Source organism: Embiotoca jacksoni, unplaced genomic scaffold, assembly GCF_022577435.1.
Source record: "Embiotoca jacksoni isolate LCO1_2020_lvr unplaced genomic scaffold, fEmbJac1.0.p SCAF_20, whole genome shotgun sequence".
Taxonomy (NCBI): domain Eukaryota; kingdom Metazoa; phylum Chordata; class Actinopteri; family Embiotocidae; genus Embiotoca; species Embiotoca jacksoni.
Genome location: NW_027185341.1, coordinates 2,518,730 through 2,536,660, shown reverse-complemented (window position 1 = coordinate 2,536,660; position 17,931 = coordinate 2,518,730). Strand labels below are relative to the sequence as shown.

At 40.9% G+C, this 17,931-nt stretch overlaps 1 protein-coding gene across 2 annotated transcripts; it reads left to right on the top strand.

Moving 5' to 3' along the window:
• The first annotated feature begins 802 nt into the window (after positions 1–802).
• fra10ac1 (FRA10A associated CGG repeat 1) lies at positions 803–17,095 on the top strand. 2 transcript variants are annotated; one of them, XM_069155572.1, is made up of 14 exons: positions 803–878; positions 1,340–1,422; positions 1,636–1,728; positions 2,384–2,429; positions 2,605–2,681; positions 2,878–2,961; positions 3,327–3,411; positions 4,705–4,750; positions 12,230–12,343; positions 13,527–13,569; positions 14,108–14,247; positions 14,464–14,514; positions 15,914–15,998; positions 16,883–17,095. In XM_069155572.1, exons 1-14 carry the CDS (start codon positions 861–863, stop codon positions 16,923–16,925), a joined length of 1,008 nt encoding a protein of 335 aa, XP_069011673.1. In that variant the 5' UTR covers positions 803–860; the 3' UTR covers positions 16,926–17,095. The 2 variants fall into 2 exon arrangements, with proteins under 2 accessions (XP_069011673.1, XP_069011674.1); XM_069155573.1 differs by lacking the exon at positions 12,230–12,343.
• The last annotated feature ends 836 nt before the right edge of the window (positions 17,096–17,931 follow it).

Below are 17,931 nucleotides of genomic sequence, written 5' to 3'. Positions count from 1 at the left end.
GGGGGAAGGGAACCTATGATAAACACGGCACTGAATTTCACAAATATTTCTGTTTTTCTTAATGATGGGAGAATGTGTCTCTCATTTCCTGTCTTTCTTTAGACCCCACATTGTCCTTTGTTGAGTTCAGTGGGTTGTGGGAAGTCGTGAAACACTGGACTTCTGTTCCCTGGTGAACTTTCACCTCACATCTCATAATTCAAGGACTAAATTATACCCCCCCAAAAAAAGCATAATAGCCTCCTTATTTTACATCTACAAGTCAAAAGGCTTACACGAAATACATGGTCTCTTTTGTCCCTCAGCGGAAATGCACCCAGAATTGCCAAATAATCAGTGTAATTGGGGCATTTGTTCCAAAATGAAAGTCAGCCTCTGATATTATTCATTAGATTAGGCTATTCATTGGACCATATCATGGCTTGCCCTCTATTGAATACATGGTTGGTGAATAAATTGATAAATTAGGGCAAGCGCCTGATGAAATAAATTGTTATAAATTTGGTATCATGAGGTATAAACATGAAGGAGGCACAACTGGGTTACAAAATACCCTTCAGCAGAATGCAAGCCAAAGATCCCCCAGAGACAATGTACACATCTAAAGCATTCAATATTAATTTCACCTACAAAAGTGGAAGTCATAAGTGAGCCCGACAACTTCTATACGAATAATCACGAGTAAGGTAAACGATACGGGGACTTATTTCGACATTTTCTCAGCTGATGCTCAATAATTCATGGAAGTTAGTCGAAACGTCATCATTCCGCGGTTAGCGTTGCCGCGTCATCATCTCGCGACGTGCTTTTCACTTTGTAAACAATTGGAAGGTATCGCCGGAGACTGAGCAAGTAACCCCATGGATAACCTTGTAAAGGTAAATTATAGTCCACTGTCGACCTTAAAGTCAAAAACTGTTCACAAGCAAACAGGTCTGGAGGAGTATTTAGCGGCTAATGTGTTCGTTATGAGTCAGTTGTTTCTTTTTTTAAGGGCTTCACATTCTTCGAGATATTCTGCTTTCTAAAAGCGACACAAACAAACGGTACACAATTTGTGGTTGTTTTCTCTTTTCTTTCACGGTGGGTAACCTTTTCCGTGCGCAGCATACGAGTTTTACACACACGGCGTCGTATTTACTGCGTGGCTTTGCGAGACTCCTTTGTCTACTGCTACAGGTTGCACAGCACGTTTCTCAGCTGGGATCTATATAGTCATTGCGTAGATGGGCTTCTTCTAAAACGCATATCTCTGCAAGCGGGTGTATTTGTGTGTGTGAAAGTTAGATCACGCGCGATTGAATGGAGTCGACACTAATGGGATCTTCTGTTTCCTCAGGTTCATGGAAGCGGCGGCTATGACTCTGACTTCAGTGGTGATGATGATGGACAGGGAGAGTCCTCAGAAAGGGGCCTTAAAAGGTCAAATTAAAGCCTCAAGAATTACATAGGCTCAATTATATATTCATACCTTTATTCAAATTTAGCTCATCTACCTTAAAGGGGGAAAAGAGCGTTATGTTCTGAATAAACATGTGTTGTTTTTTTTTTACTTTTTCCAGTAGCTCATATTTCGACTGTAGGCAGCCTCGTTTAGTAACTCAAGCTTCCTGTATGTATTTGAAACTTTGACAGGAAACGTGAGGAGGAAATCTTACAGAAGCCGTTCCACAAAGGTCGGCACTCCAAGGTGGCTCACAGCAGTTTACACTCCAGTGAACTGGACAGGTACTGTACGGTCGTAGTGCAATATTTGAATCATTTTGTTTTGATTGAGAGCTTCCTCCTTATTTCGGTCATGTATTTTTGATAGCTCATCTGCTATCCCTTTTCAGTCGCTCAATTTTATCTGTTCACGTTGCAATTAATGTCAGTTCTGATAATGCGTAAAAGTTGCCAATATAAAAATGAAACCATTCAATCAGATTGAACTTTTACTTGCAATTACTGTCCAAATGACGTACGACACAATTATAATAAGAGAAAGTCGATTTTTAATTTTCATTGAGAGAAGATGTATATGGATTCATTTGCGTTGCTAATTAAACCAAATGGGCCCATAACTTTGACTTATATCAGTTCATGTTCCTCCATTGTTCTCACTTTTGATCCATGTTTCAGAAAATAAGAAAGACTCTATTGAGATGTTCAAAACAAAAATTGAGAGCCTCTATTTTACTTGTTCGATTAAGTGTTAAAATGACCTAAAATGCACCCAGACATTGTCATCACACAGTCAGAACTCCTGGAGTAGTTTGAGTGCACTGCTCTCTCTCGCTCTCTCTCTCTCTCTCTCTCTCTCTGCTTTCAAAAGAATTAACAAAATAGGCTGTCAACATTGTTTATTGTAACCTTCTGCCTGCTTTTTTTTTCTGTTTTTCAGAGAGGAAGCCAGAAACAGAAGAGCCCACCTGATATCAATGAATGCTGTATCCTTTTTATTTACCTTTTCCTGGCTTTCTTTGATAGTGTCTTCGAGAATGAAGAGATTGAAGAGACATTAAACTGAAGAAGGCGGGACATTTCAGACATTTTTGCAGTTCTCAGTGTGCGACAGTTGACATTCACAGATAGTGTCAATTGACCTTAAGCAGATGTCTCAAGTTTGAGCGGCATAAGAAGTTTGTTGGTGACTACATATTGTACTATGGAGGACAGATGGCTGACTTTAGACGCACTGTGTAAGTATTCTGTCTCTGTGAATCCGTCATTTGCTCCCACTCTTGGCTTAATTAATTGGAATATGTTAGCCGTATCAGACCATTGGATACTTAATGTTTTGACTCATTTAAATATTTCATTACAATTTCTCACAGAAGTAGTTTAGCCATCTAGCTGTACTTTAAACTTCCTCATTCAACCTTCTGTTTCCCTCAGAGCTAAAGACAAAACTGATCTGGACGTGCTGCGTGAAAATCATCGCTTCTTGTGGAAGGACGAGGACGAGGAAGACATGACATGGTGATCATCCCAAGCCAGCTTCACATACAAGCAGCTTCAACATTTAAATTGTGTTTGATTATTCCGTTATTCTAACAAAGAAAACTCACAGTGCTCATGTGCAATATGCTAATACAAAAAGAAAAACACAACAACAAAAGATACTGCTATTTACCAATCCCTGGTGGTATGCAACTCCTTTTCCACCAGTACATACTATGTGCCCAAAGCATATATTGGAGCTGACCTCAGTTAATGGAGCTAAAGTTAGCGTAGCCACCGTAGGCACCCGAGTCAACAAAAAGGCTGAGGTCACATGCGCACGCCTAATCGTGTAAACATGTTGTGTACACACTCGTAAATACGTCACGTTTATTGTGTTTCAGGGAAAAAGAACTTGCCAAGAAGTATTACGACAAGCTGTTCAAAGAATACTGCATAGCTGACCTCAGCAGATACAAGGAAAACAAGGTGAGATAAATGGATGAAATAATTACGATTGATTTTATCATCCATTTCAAATAACAATACAGCAGCAGAAGGTTTTCATCGTATCACATAGGTGGCTATTTTCAAGATAGTAGCCTTCAACTTTTTGAAGTTGTCACATCAGCAAAATGGCAAAAGAAGAAACCAATTTCAGACAAGAAAGTTATACCGTACAGTTACTGTATGTACATTCTCTGTTTTTCATTAGTAAGTTGCTATTAAGCTATTGGAGTCAAGGGGGGAAAGAGTCCTTGACAAAACATACAGAAGAATTCATTTCTATTCATGTATCTGTTTGAGAGATTAAGTGCAGTTTTATTAGTCTACAAAATGTATAGTTTGAAAATAATGCAATAGACAGCTTCAGCAATCTCAGACACCACTAACAGGACATGGCAGAATGATCCACTGCTACACTGTCTGTGCTCCCGTATTTAAAATGATTACACTAATTGTTCCAGCGGTGTTTCTATGCGTAAAGGTTAATTCTTCCTAACTCAGACTAATCTCTATCATAGCGGGGCCATTGTAGACAAAAGTTGGAGGTAATGATGTATTTTGGCACCGTGCTCTGTCTCCAGTGACCACCGGATAATTCTGGTCTGAGGCCAAGCTTTAAAACCGACATTGTGTTAAACTGAGAGGCAGCGTGCATCTGGCACTGCTCAATAGATCGTATGTTTGGACTGATGAGTCCGATCTCTTGAAAACTTGAGTGATATCACAGATTGTGCGATAACACTACGACAGACACCGTAGGTGCAGAATAGCCAGAGTGACCTAGAATTACTGGAGGCGCTGTCGTTACGTTTAAGATATTAAACGTTTTAAAAGTCCAGTTCACTCAACACGGATCAGGAATCAGATTTCTTCACTGATTATTCTTATACGCCTGATCATTTGATATTTTGATCAGTTGTGTCAGTGTAGTAAGATGTGACGCCATGACTAAATATAAATATGATATACAATATTCACATAAAATTATGTCTTTATGTTCACATTTACAGGCAGATTTGATTTCTTTAACATTATTTTTCATGGAGTGGATCGGCTATTGCAACAGCACTCGGGTCTTGACACATTGAATTCTTCCACAAAAACAAATATAGTTGAAAACTAATCACAACTCCAAGACAGGGCAAATACTGAGCTCTGATAGGATTCCCTGAATTGAGGTTTGCAAGATATATTTTGGGGTAAAACTAATTTGTGCTCTGCGTCTGGCAGTTTTGTTGTAAATGATTTCCATCTTTTTCAATCTATGTCCAACAGTTTGGATTTCGTTGGCGGACTGAGAATGAAGTCGTCTCCGGCAAAGGTACGGCATACCCCTATGTTATCCTGATTTTGAGGTTATACATTTTTACGTGCAGGTTTCCTAGGTTTCTGTCAGGTTTAGGTGTTGTGGTAGGGGTGGGGGGTGGGGGGGGGGCAGTTATTTAGCTAGAAATGATCTTTACAGTGTTTATTTGAACATGCACCGTCTGTCATAAAAAATAATCACCAAACATTGGTAAATCGAAGCTTAAGGTGACGCTATAGTGTCTTAGGTGCAGGTAAAAAAAACAAAAAAAACTGCACCCGAGTGTTTTAATGTTTGGGGAAACTGACTCAACCATGATGCACAACATTATCTATATTCTGTATTGATCCTAATAACAGAAACAATTTAAGAGTCACCTTCCCCTATTGGAGGTATTTACTTATACAAGTAGCTTCCGACATACTAATTCTATACAGAATGCATTACATACTAATCATCATGCTGTACTATGTTAGCAGTTAATATACAAACAAATCATCTATTTCATGCTAACAAGAAATGACACACAGTGTGCATCATCAGACGTCCATCATAATGTGACTTTGCAATGTCACTGCAAGTAAAACACAAACTGAAAGCTGAATATCTTTTTCTTTTTTTTTTTTACTTCTTTGCTTTTCAGTAACTATCTGTTTTATCCATCCTGTTATTTTGTAGGCAGCACTTCAATCTGGAGAAAAGTATACATAAGTCACAATTTATTATTTAGGTTTGTGTATTTTATTTTGTTATTTTTTCCAGTATGAACACACTGAAATCCTGCTTAGAATTAGTGTGTTATATGAATCTAGGATACAGTCGAGGTTTCTCGCTCACGGGTTTCAACCTTCTCCACTAGATGGTGACAGAGATAAAGACAATTTGCCGTGCACTATTTAACATACCGTGGACACCTCCCCTCTCAAATCTCTCCTTGTGCAAGGCAGAATTCAATAATATGCTTGACTCAATTTAGTTTGAGTTGTTGGCTTGCAAGAATTGTATCTTTCAAATATTTCATATAACTCATCGCATGAGTCTTTTGTTGTTGTTGTTGTTGTTGTGGCTCCCAACCATAATGGGGATATTCAAGCCAATCAATTCTTATTATTTTATATGATTGATCTGTTGATTCAGATACATTTTGGTTTTCTGTTCTTGCCTCACATCGTCAGTATACTTCTGCACTACCTCAACAGTTAGACAGAGCTTTGATGATTACTATCTATTCATTTTTCAGGATTAGTACAACACCTACACTGTTTCCTGCTCCTTCATGTGATCATCAGATATTTATAGGTCCAGCTGATAGGACAACATCAGCAGCTCAGTGAGGGAAAACCTGCTTTGACAGCTCATTAATATGCCTTGAGCCACTCAGATGCATTCGCATGCATTTTTAAATTAAAATTATTTTCTTATGCTTACACCTGTGCAGCCTCACAAACATACAGTGTGTCTGAGAAAGCTGACTAAGCCAATATATTGTTCCAGATTAAGACTGTGTAATCCTGGTCTCTGACAGGTCATCCCCCGTAGAAATACTCTACAGGAAGTGGGATTAGATTAGGTCAGAGGTGCTTGCCACCTCTGTGATTTGTGTACATTCATAATTCCCAGACAAATACATCTTAAGAGCTGTTTAAGAGTACGGGACACTAAAGTCTCTCCAGTGAAATCAATACTAATCTGATTCTACACGGTGGACCTGACGTCCTCACTCAGAGGGGGAGAAAACACTTGTACGCAAAATCTTGCCAAAAATATGTTGGCAAGTTATCAACAAGGAAGTTAGGTTTGTTGTTTGGTCACCAGTAGTTCCAACTGGACCAAATGTTAGTCCATGCTCGTGTGTAGTACTTGACTGAAGGCCAGAACGAACTTCTGTTTACAGATACATTAGACTTGACAGGACTTTCCCCAATTGAACTGTTAGGTTCTCCTTATAAGGGTCACTGTTACTTCTGCCACAAAAGCCCTTTTGGACACCATCCCCCTTATCATACCTGTTATGCGTGAACCTCTGGTCATGTTAGCATTAGGTAATGCTCACTCCTCTCCATCCAGCAAAGTGGATTACACCGAACGCCGACCTTTCTTTTCATGGTCACAGTGTGATATGGGATCAAGTAGTGTGTGCTCCCAAAAGGTTTCGTTCTTTCTTCTTTTTGGGAGGATGACAGGTTTTCCTCCCGCAGGAGTCCTAAATTTGTCTCCATTTTAAAGAATTTCCTAAAAAAAGAGACGCTGCTAATCCCTTCCTTTTTTCTACTTCAGAAACATTTACACTTCTGAAAGTTTCTCGTAATCTCCTCCAATTGAATATGAGGGACAGCTATAAATGTCTTAGCTATAAATTATCAGATAGATTAAAGGTACTTTTTGGAGTTTTAATTTAAACAAACAACAGTTGTGTTACAATTTTTTTTTTTTTTGATCATTGTAAATCATTCTTCAATGGACCTATGAATTTAACTGACAGTTTTCGTCTTCCTTACCTTTGCTGGTCCCTTGCTATGCTGCTTTGTACATTTCTGCCCTCAGTGGAATAACATGGAACCTGTTTCAGGAATGGCTATTACATCATCTGCATGCTTGCCTGTGTGCATATAATAATAATAGTCATCATCATAAAAATAAACATTATTTGTTTTGAAAAAACATAAATATGAATATACACTACATTCATATGCGTACGATACAAACAAATCGAGCACCTGCTAATGAAAAAAAAAAAGCTCTACAGCGCTACTAGTGGTCAAAAACTCCACATGGTACCTTTAAGTTTTGTAACCATGGTCCTTTCACGCTGCTTACATTACACATCAGCACATAAAACTGTGATTATATATCTTTGCGTCCAATAAAACTTTCAATGTTAGCGTTTGTAATTAGTGAAGACCCACCTTGACTGAGCATATTAAACATTAAAAATCTATCTTGAGATTTGTTTATACGCCAGAGCAGCTGTACATCTGGGCTTTTAAGTCATGCAGTGCTTCATTCCAAGCCATGTTTTTCTGCGTTTTTTTTTTCTTTCTGGTGTATATTAGGCTTTCCGTCCCGCTGTCAGGAAGAGGTTAAAGGTCAAAAGTAGTTGAGGCTAGGCTTGTTTTTGGTGGGACTCCTGTCAAAGTAAATTGAGTATGGTTTTGGGTTATGTAACTTTCCCGTCTTTAAAAATGTTTTTAACGTGCTCCCGACCACGATCCTATTTATACTGTACTGCTGCCTCTGAGTAACTGGTGCGTCGAGCCACTTTAAGCCTGCACTGGGTCATAATAGTTCTCATATATTAGTGGCTTGCTGACTTTCACTTTCTATCTCATTTTAAGTATTATTAGCTTTTTGGGTTACAGTTCTTGACTCATTTTTACTTGTTTAAATTTGCTCTTCCCCTAATGTTCTTCTGCCTATCCCAGTGTCTGATCCCTCCTCAGACTTACTTACTTGTCAGGTTCATATAAAGCATTTAGCCCGCTAACAAATGACTGACTACAAATACTGTCACATCCCATTATGCCATGGCAGTTTCCCTTAAATTTATATATAAGTAAAATGAATGTGACGGGCCAATTTGAAGGTGAGATCGCTTCTGTTGCTTTAAATGATTGCTTTTGCTCAGCCTGTGTTCCAGGCAGGGTTTGTACTTGTGTAGGTATATTCTGCTGGGTTCTGTTTCTCAAGACAAAATACAACAACTCCGATTAAGTAACTGAGTTGTTTTTTTTTAAGTGCGAGAGCTCAATTGTGATAACTCATTATCCCACATCCCAGAAAGCTTTCAGAGTTACCCAGTTCAAACAACGGAGTCTGCTAGCGTCATTATTCCTTTTTCGTTTTAATGTGGTTATCTGTGGGAGGATTTCTTGATGGTGTACAAAGGGAGAGACAGATATAATACATGTTTTTGACACATACATTGTAAAAAAAAAAAAAAAAAGTCTCACTGGTCTGTAAAGCTTTTTAGTCTGAAAAATAGAGTGAGTGTTGAACTTCAGGTGAACAGTCTGTACTGCTTGTCAATGTGAAAGACATTAAAAAAAAAAAAAAAAAAAGCTCAATTTGACCCAGAGTCAGAGGTGGGACTGTGTGGTTGGAGAAACAACCATTTGGTTGCCAGTTACATTGTCAATATTTGAAAAGTCTGCCTGGAGGCACTAAGTGTTTACCACAGGCTGCGCATTTATTAAAGCTTGTCAACCCTGAGGACGGGCAGGAGGTAGACTATCTATCAGGAGACGGCTGGGAAAACAACACCGACTGCAGATGCTCAATAACAAATGCACAAGAATGCAGAATTGGAACAGACTTTTCACTCACTTCAGTGATCCAAACAATTATTTTTGGGGCAAATCTATTTGTTTAGTCTACTGCGATTAAAGTATATTTGGCTAGCATCGATGACACTTTACAGCAACTATTCTTCATGGGCCTTTGAACAGAGCTGTAACATTCTGCACATCCTCCATTCACTACCGCTATTAGCAGTCCAAGTTGATGAGTGTGTTGGGCAGTTTTGTGATAGCCACAATATTGGAGGTACAGCTTGTAATTTGGAGAAATTTGTTTATTTACTTTTTTGCTGAAAGGTAGAGGACAAGGTCAATGCCACATCCAAATAATAATTATGAATCAAGAGCTATCAGCCAGTTAGTTTAGCCTAGAAGACAGAAAACAGGAGGCTAAAAAGTGTTGGCTAATGGAAACAAAACCCACCACCCAAAACAAGATAGCATGAACGTTACAATAACATGACAGAAAGTGCAAAAACTGACCTTGTTTGAACTTTCTGGTGACGTCTCAACAGTTTTATTATAGAATCTGGTTTATAATGGAAAACTATGGAAAGAATGCTTTTTGGGCGTAGCTAATTATTTCTTTGGACATACATAATGAACGGATGACATCTTTGGCCTGAACTTTAATTAGCATATAAAATTAGAGTATTTTCTCAAAAATAATGTGTCTTTGGTGAACTTTTAACAGTTATCCAAGAGTGTTTAAAAAGTGAATGCCCTCTGGCTTAGGTCACCATTTGACTTTGTCCAGTAAATGTTAATCATGCAGCCATCTGTCCCGTGGTATATATCCGTCTTGATCTCCGGCCACTGGTTGGTGGCATTATTAACCAGTGACGTGGGAGGACAGGAGTTCCCTCTCTTAAATGATTTACTCAGCCAACCTGATGTCTGCTTTTTTTTCCCCCCGTGAAGCACGTGAGTCTCACCATACCTGTGAGAATACCCGGTAGTTTTCAACAAAATACAGTGGAGATCTTTTTATTTGGCTTTCAACAGAAACTCAGCGTGTGAAGCTTATTTCTTAAAGCAGAGATGCTTTTTTTTGTGGGCCTATTTAAAAAAAAAAAAAAAAATCTACCTTCCGAACACAATGACTAAAGTCGTTGCCATGAGCTTTCTTGTGCGGAAGAAAGCTATCAGATATAAGTGAAGACTTGTTTCCTGGACTTAATTATATTTAGTTGTTGACCTTTATTTTGTCAAAGAAATTGCCTTGAAACAGATTTATATTGACTCCGCTCTACTCGGGTTACGGTTGCGTGTAGCGGGAGGGTCGGGTACAATCACACTCTCCGCGTTGTAACCTTCGAATACATCACACTCTTTTATATTTGACATTGAACTGCTTCTCTGCAGCAGCGAGGGGGAGTCAGTGTTTTGTTCACGGGTGCTCAGGTTTCTTCACACATAAAAGCTGGCGTGTGCAATATGTGATTTTTGTGCGTACACTGTTAGATCAACTGTTAGACATCATTGGGAGAATTTCAATGTCACTGTAATTGAAGTCACTGATAAAGGGGAAGGCCGGGCAGGATTCTATCAGGTCTGTGGGTGTCGGTTACTAATCACAGCTTCAAGTTGGCACTGAGGTGAGAAAAATGGACTAGTGTGCTGAAAAGGAACAGCTGGCTTTGTCACTACGAGGTTCCCCTTACTAAGAACCTTTTAACATCTTGAATGTAGGTATAGCTGCTACCTATAAGATGAGAAGAGTCTATTGGAAAAAAAAAAAAAAAGAAAACAGCAACAGCCAATTGTTCCAGATTTGTCTAAGATTGAGAATCAGTTTGATTCATTAATGAATATATATAGTATTTATCCATTTTATTAATGGGGCTCCAAGCATGGGTTGGTTGGCTGATCTGTCCACCCCTTTGGTTTACACTAGAATATCTCAGCAGCTAGCTAATTGTTTGTTGTGAAAATCAGTTCAGACACTTAATGTCTCTCCACCTACTTACTTACTTTCGTTGACCCCCTGACTTTTTTTTTAAGATACCGCCATGAGGTTGACATTTTTAGAATTTTCTGCGAAAGATCGAATTTGGATGCATTTCCACAAAACGTTTGTACCCCTAAGGATAAATTAGAACAACTTTGACTTTAATTTAAACATCATGTGAAATTTAAATGTGTATATTACTATTCTTACTCATGACCAAATACTTGACATTTAGAAATGTAAAAGATATGTGAGCCTTAAAGCGAACAGCCATAAAGTGTGAAATTTTAAAAGGTAAAGGATCAATGGGTATTAAAACATAACATTAAATGTTTACGAAAACTAAAAGATAGTCCTTAATTTGAACTATAAACTCATATCTTTTCTAATGTCTTTTACATAAATAAACCAGATAAATAAACCCCAGTCAACCTCATCACAATGCAGGACTGGAGACAGACGTGTCTTTTTTCTGCTGGCGTCACAGGAGCTTAATCTAATACAGCACGTGAAGAGAAGGTCTTCCCTCGGCCCGAAGCCACAATGGTCGACGTCATCTGGCCTGAGTGTTTACCGAGTCTCAATCCTAAACAGGTGTGCTCAGCCATCACTTTCCTCTCACAGAGCAAAGCATTTTCTGCCAAGAATGGACTGCTATGACGCATTCGCTCCCTCTGCTACAATCTGGAGGAACCCCGGTAACCAGATCAATGCTACCTTAAGCTCCTCTGGGATAATAGGCCGGCTGCGCCGAGGCTGGGGGTGGCCCGAGGGGATGAGGCGAGGTGGAGAAAGGGAGATGCGTAGGAGCAGGGGGATAAAGAGAAAAGGGGTGTTGAGACCGAGGGAGGTGGGTGAAGGAGAACAGCAGGGTTTGGAGGTGGCCTGAAAGAATCTCAAGTGTCTTTGGGAGATTTTGAGTCTTAAATTTATAACCCTAAAATAAAACGTGTTTATTTTGAGGTCCCAAGCTCTTCTATTTGTGTCTTTTCTGACGTGCGTTTTCTTTTTAAATGATTTCTCTCTCCATATTTACACACAAAAATAATAGTACATTCACTGTTAGGTGTCCACAGCTTGTTCGATCTTCACCTTTTCCTAATTAATTATCAACAAGGAATCAATTTCATTACTTGTGTACAGTACTTTGGAAATTGATGTTGATAAGTAGCTAAAATATCGTGTGAATGTAAACATTAAATATATATATTTGGATATGCACAGTATATGCAGTCTTTAATCTTTCAGGCCAGTTCCAGTGCGGAAACAAACGTTGTGAGAAGGAGGAAGGCCTAAAAAGCTGGGAGGTGAATTTTGCCTACGTCGAACACGGGGAGAAAAGGAATGCATTGGTCAAACTCAGTAAGATTAATCACATTATCTCTTCATTTTCTTGTGGCCATCCTTTGTAAAAGGTGCGTGTGTGTGTGTGCATCTGTGTCCACAAGTGTGTCGCTGTGGCCTAGTGGATGCTCCTGTCTAAGTCCCGACTCATAATAATCCTCCTCGAGGTATTATACTGACAATCTTGTTAAAATAATTACCGTAATTGGAGAGATCACCAGTCATAGAGAACTCAGTCAAGAAGGAAATGACAGGCTCTTTTAACACACTGGTTCGACAGGTGACATCAAGATAATATTGTTCATCCTCAATTAAAATGATTTTCAATGATTTATTCTATATCCAATATTATGACAGTTCTTAATGTTTCAACGGTAATGAAACAAAACCTGGCAACCCCGGTGCTTGAACTTGTAATGCTTTACTGGAGAAATGTAATGGATGAGGATGATGTTTCAATGTCAGAAATAATGTGGTTAACTAAATAGGCAGAAGCAATTCATTTCACTAAGATTTAAACCCTATCTCTGAATCCATGAGCGGTGTGTTAATATAAACATCAGAGATTTGTCCTTTCCTATTAAAGTAAAACTGGAGTTCCGCAGGGTACTTTCCTTGGTCCGCTTCTCTGCAGTTTATCATGAAAACATCTTACTAATATATTTATACGGCGGAACAAGTTTCCAGCTAAATGATACTGTTAAATATGAGGCAGGTTGAAAAAAAAAAAAAATTCAGTTTAGTCCTAAATATTGTTGCATTTAGATTGCATAGAGGCATGCAAAGTAAAACATAACGCTACATTTGCAAGAATTGAATTGATCTAAATTGGTTAAACATTAATAAAAGAAACAGTTTTTGAAGAAAAATATCTATACCTGTGTATCTGTCTGTACACAAATTGATTGCAAATAAAATTAATTCTCAAGCTCACCCTGGACATGATTAAGTTTTTGCAGACTTTGCAAAGGCACCATGAATACAGAAATGTATTCAACACATTTGTTAGGCTGCAAGGACACACAAAAATTGGTTCAGTGAGAAACACTGAATCTAAACTTATCTGTTTAAAACAAAACTTCCAAAGGGTCTGTTACAAAATGAATGACGAATGCTTGAAATAATGACAGTAGTAACACTGAAACCATTTTTGCAACTGCTACTATGGACAGGTAATGATAATACAATATTTCTGTTCTAGGAATATGTCCCGAATGCTCTTTCAAACTCAATTACCATCACAAGTAAGCCATTTTACATTTTATCTTTGACATTCAAAAATATATTTTTTTTTATAAGAATCTATTTTCTCATGTTGACTGATTTATAAGTGTGTGCACTCATCTGCTCGTCACCACGGACAGTCAGCACATTTTATTTTGTGGCATGCAGAGCTTTAACATTCAAACCACAAGTCTTCCTTCCTGACCTTCCTACCAGTCCGAGTATCATGATTTTTTTTTTTTGCATTTATTTATTTAACAATTTTTTTTGGATCTGAATCCAGCAGTATGTAATACTGCACCTAAAGCTGGTTCAGGATGGAAATATGAACTAAGAAACCCGAAACGAGTGTTTGGATTATGATCTTTTAACCGTTATTTTGCGTGTCCCAACAGACGCCAAATGAAAATGCATAGGAAGTCTATATTACATTTGACAGTTTTAGCCAAGACATGCTCATAAAACCCTCCATGGCCCTTTGCTTTGTATTTCAAGCAGTGGCATAGCTGCCCGTTTTACGTTGTGAACACAATTTGGTCAATTTGTGATTCTGCTCAGGAGGAAAGAGGTGAAAGCGAAGACAAAGACGAAACAGCCATTAGAGGAGAACCAGGAGCCGCCGAAGAAGAAGAAGAAGAAGAAGAGAAGGGGGAGCTCGTCTTCACATTCTAAGAAGTACAAACACAAGAAGCACCGAGGTAAAAAAAAAAAAAAACCCTCCTCCCCCCCGCTCCGGGCCAAATAAACTGCCCTTTACGACACGAAACCCACCAGATGGGAAAAACCCTGTGGGAGTAACCTTGCTGACGTGTTGTTATTTTAAATAGCGTATCTCCAATTTTTCTTTTGTGCGTGACAATATTATTTTGTAATGACCTCGTCTTATTTTATTATTGCGTCTTGTTTCTCTACAGATCGCTCTGACTCCCCCAGCAGCTCAGAGGAGTCGCAGCACTCGGACAAAGGTAGCATTCATAGCTTCCCGATGCACACTCAAGCACACAGCTACTTCCCTCACTTTAAAAAAAAAAACCAAAACGGACACATTGGACAGTTTATGATCTTCCTCCCCCCCCCCCCCCCCCGGGACCTCTAGGTCATGACACTCCTCCAAACCTCTGGAGTGAAAACACCCTGACACTCCTCTCTGGAAACACATCCTTTTAGCCCCGTAGTTAACGGTTACAGAGCAACAGCAGGTCTGTTGTTTTTTTTCTCAGCGGGACTTTTGTTCACCCTCCACTTGACTTTTTTTTATTTTATTTTTTTTTGCCCTTCGCTGTGAGCAGCACGAGGTGAAGTATGTCTTTTGCCCCCGTGTGCCTGTTCTGTTTATTCCGGGGTGTGGATGGATGAGCGGGATGGCAGATGGAAGGTTTACAGAAAAACAACCTTTCCCTGTCCGGAGGTTATGTCATTTGATGCGATGAGATCCGTACACAAAAACACTCTCGCCCTTTTCTTTCCCGGTCCTCAGTCACACACACACACACACACACACACACACACACACACACACACACACACACACACACACACACACACACACACACACACACACACACACATTTGACTTTAAAGCAGCTGTTGATGGCTGGACTTTTAATAACGTAGGAATCCTGGTATATCATTCGGGGACGGTTGGGGACTTCAGGATTACGAAAGCACTTTATCTTTTGAAACTCTAGATTAATGCCACATGTGAGTGGGCCGGTGAAGCTAACCCATATAACGTGTCTTGCGCAATGTGATCTAATTAGATCTTGGACAATAAGTCACTAATAACAATGGAAAATATGCTTATTGCCCCCCCCCCATCCCAATATTATGCCATATGATGAGTGGCTTAGGTTCATAAAATACTGTACTTTATACAGATTCCCTAAGAAATCGCAGTTAATCAAAATACCACAAACCATCTGACGCACTGCGAAGCGAAGGTATTTGAACTCGCCGTCTGATACTAAATTAAAACGCATAACGTTTGCCCACATTATGTAGTAAGACATCTCATGCAGCTGGCCAGCTAGCGTCCAAACACGAGACATTTAGGAACAGCTGTACATTTTTTGTTTTACTGTAAACAGCAATAACTTGGATACGGATACTGGACACATTAAGTTTGTTGACTACAAACGATCTACCAAAACTTGTTTCTGGAAAAAAAAAAAAAAAAAGAACTGCAGAAGGAAATAGGGGTCATTCGATGGCAGAATAACCAGAGGTTGCTTTACAACACAGCAGCTGATGGATCAAATACAAACCAGAGGTTTAAAAACTGACGAGCAGGGTTTTATTCGTCAAACCTAGTTTATTCCTCCCCCGGATGTGCGACTGACAAGCTTTCTGTCGCTTCCCTGCCAGACCGTGAAGACGAGGGCGAGCCAGAGGGCCCGTCGCGGGCCGACCACTGGCGAGGACCCGCCCCCGCGGTCGAGGAAAAGTCCAGGTGAGTTTTAACAGCTGATGTTCAAATCAAACCTCATCCCAGCCGGCCCTTTTAAAAACCACCACGGACCGTCATCGCCACTTAGCCTGCATTGATTACGCATCTCGGTATGTGGACCTACCCCCGGACAAAAAGCTGTTCTGAAGGGCAGTAAAGTCAATAAACGTTTAACCTGCCCAAGTCCTGCAGCGCCAGGTATCCGGGGTGACCGCGTCCCAACAAACCAAATGAGGGAGGAGGGAGGGGAGGGGGGGGTGTTACCGACGCTGAGAGGGAGTGTAAAGTTTTGACGTCTGTCCAACTTAGAATAGAAACAGATATCAACGAGCCAAGCAGGCTGCGGGCCAGAACTTTTAATACGCGAAGGATTAAACAAATATAATTTATCTGAATAAAAAAACAACCTTCCGAACTCCCACGTCAAGCCGACAGAGTGAGCGCAGAAGGAAGACGTTTCTCGATAAACGGTCTCGTTTATCTTCCTGCCGCATCCCGCTGACCTGTATCGTCGGGAGTGCTGCGCAGCGTTGTCAGCGCAACTTATTTGTGATTGACAGCGACCACACGCTCCGTGAAAACAGCCTCCCCTAATTTCTTCAACAGCTTTTGGAGGAAAAAAAAAAAAAAAAGGGCCAGATTTTTTTTAGAAAAGCGCCGTTCCCTGCCGAGTTGACTTTCCAAAAAAAAAAAACTCGAGCCGATCCAAAATGCGGGACGTCGTCTCGACACGCGGGACGTAGGGAAAAGGGGGGTACAAAATGCTCTACGGTGCCACGCGAAGTGGGACCCCCCCCCCCCCCCCTCCGCACTTAAGCATTCAACCGTCGTAACCGTCAGCGCCGTGCACTAACGCTTCTCTGCTTTTGGTTGTTCTCTCTGCGCAGGGAGGAGGAGTTCGACGAATACTTTGAAGACATGTTTCTTTGAATCCGCCGCCGTCCGCCGCAACCCTGCTGCGACTCCTCTTCTTCCCTTTGCCCCGGTGCCACGGAGCGTGTTCCCGTCTGGAGTTTTATTTATATATCTATACATCCCCCCCCCCCCCCTCCCCTCCCCTCCCCGCTGCTGTACAGAAATAAACACGATATTCACCCCCACCCCGTAGCCTGTCAGTCCTCTGTTTACGCACATGTCGTCATCTCTGTTTCAGTCTCGCCGCCATCGCGGCAAAAAAAAAAAAAAAAAAAAGGATTTTTGCGATCCGACAGCTTTGATCCAGGCTAAAAACGTCGCCGCGAATTTGAGACGGATCGCTGTGACAATTCGGCGCAGACGCTGGCGTCCCTCTGGGGGGGGGGGGGGGGGGGGGACGATTTGCGATGACGCGATTGACGCCTTCGCTTTTCACCCGGCGCCAACGTGACGTCGGGCTTTCACCGCGCCCGATTCTCCGATGAACGGCGAACAACTCGCGTCGCGAGTGACATTCCCGTCGGCCGCGGCCGCGCGGTTTCGCCGAATGTCGAACGTGAGAGCTGAACATTACTGATCTGCAAGCGCCGGCATTCTGTCCCGTTTTAAACACGCGGCGGCTGAACACGGCGAGCAGCGTCGCAGCTGCCGAACAAGAGCGCGTCAGCGTGCGAACGTTATATCTTGTAAGAACGAGCTGGGTTACCCGTTTTACTACCAGGGGCAAAAAAAAAAAAAAAAAAAAAAAGTCCCGTCTAATAGGCAGGTAAATTAAACGACAAGTAACACAAGTAGTCGAACGCTGCCCCGACGACGAGACGACGAGGATTCGCTCGACGCGTAGGCCGCCTCGGGCCGAGGGCGGATCGAAGCGCCGCCGCGGCTTGCCGGGAGATTACAGACCCCGGCTTACGTAAAGACAATTACTTCACCGTTTTGCCGCTCCTTCTCGTTTGAACTCCCCTCCGCGCGTTCCCAGAAGCCTCGCCCTGCGCGATTCACGGCCGCGTAAAGCCAACAG

Bases quoted from the DNA above. Each gene is read 5' to 3' on its own strand.
- fra10ac1 (XM_069155572.1), top strand. The intron at 2,430-2,604 runs GTATCCTTTTTA...AGATGTCTCAAG, and splicing joins ACCTGATATCAATGAATGCT to TTTGAGCGGCATAAGAAGTT. The intron at 2,682-2,877 runs GTAAGTATTCTG...TGTTTCCCTCAG, and splicing joins GCTGACTTTAGACGCACTGT to AGCTAAAGACAAAACTGATC.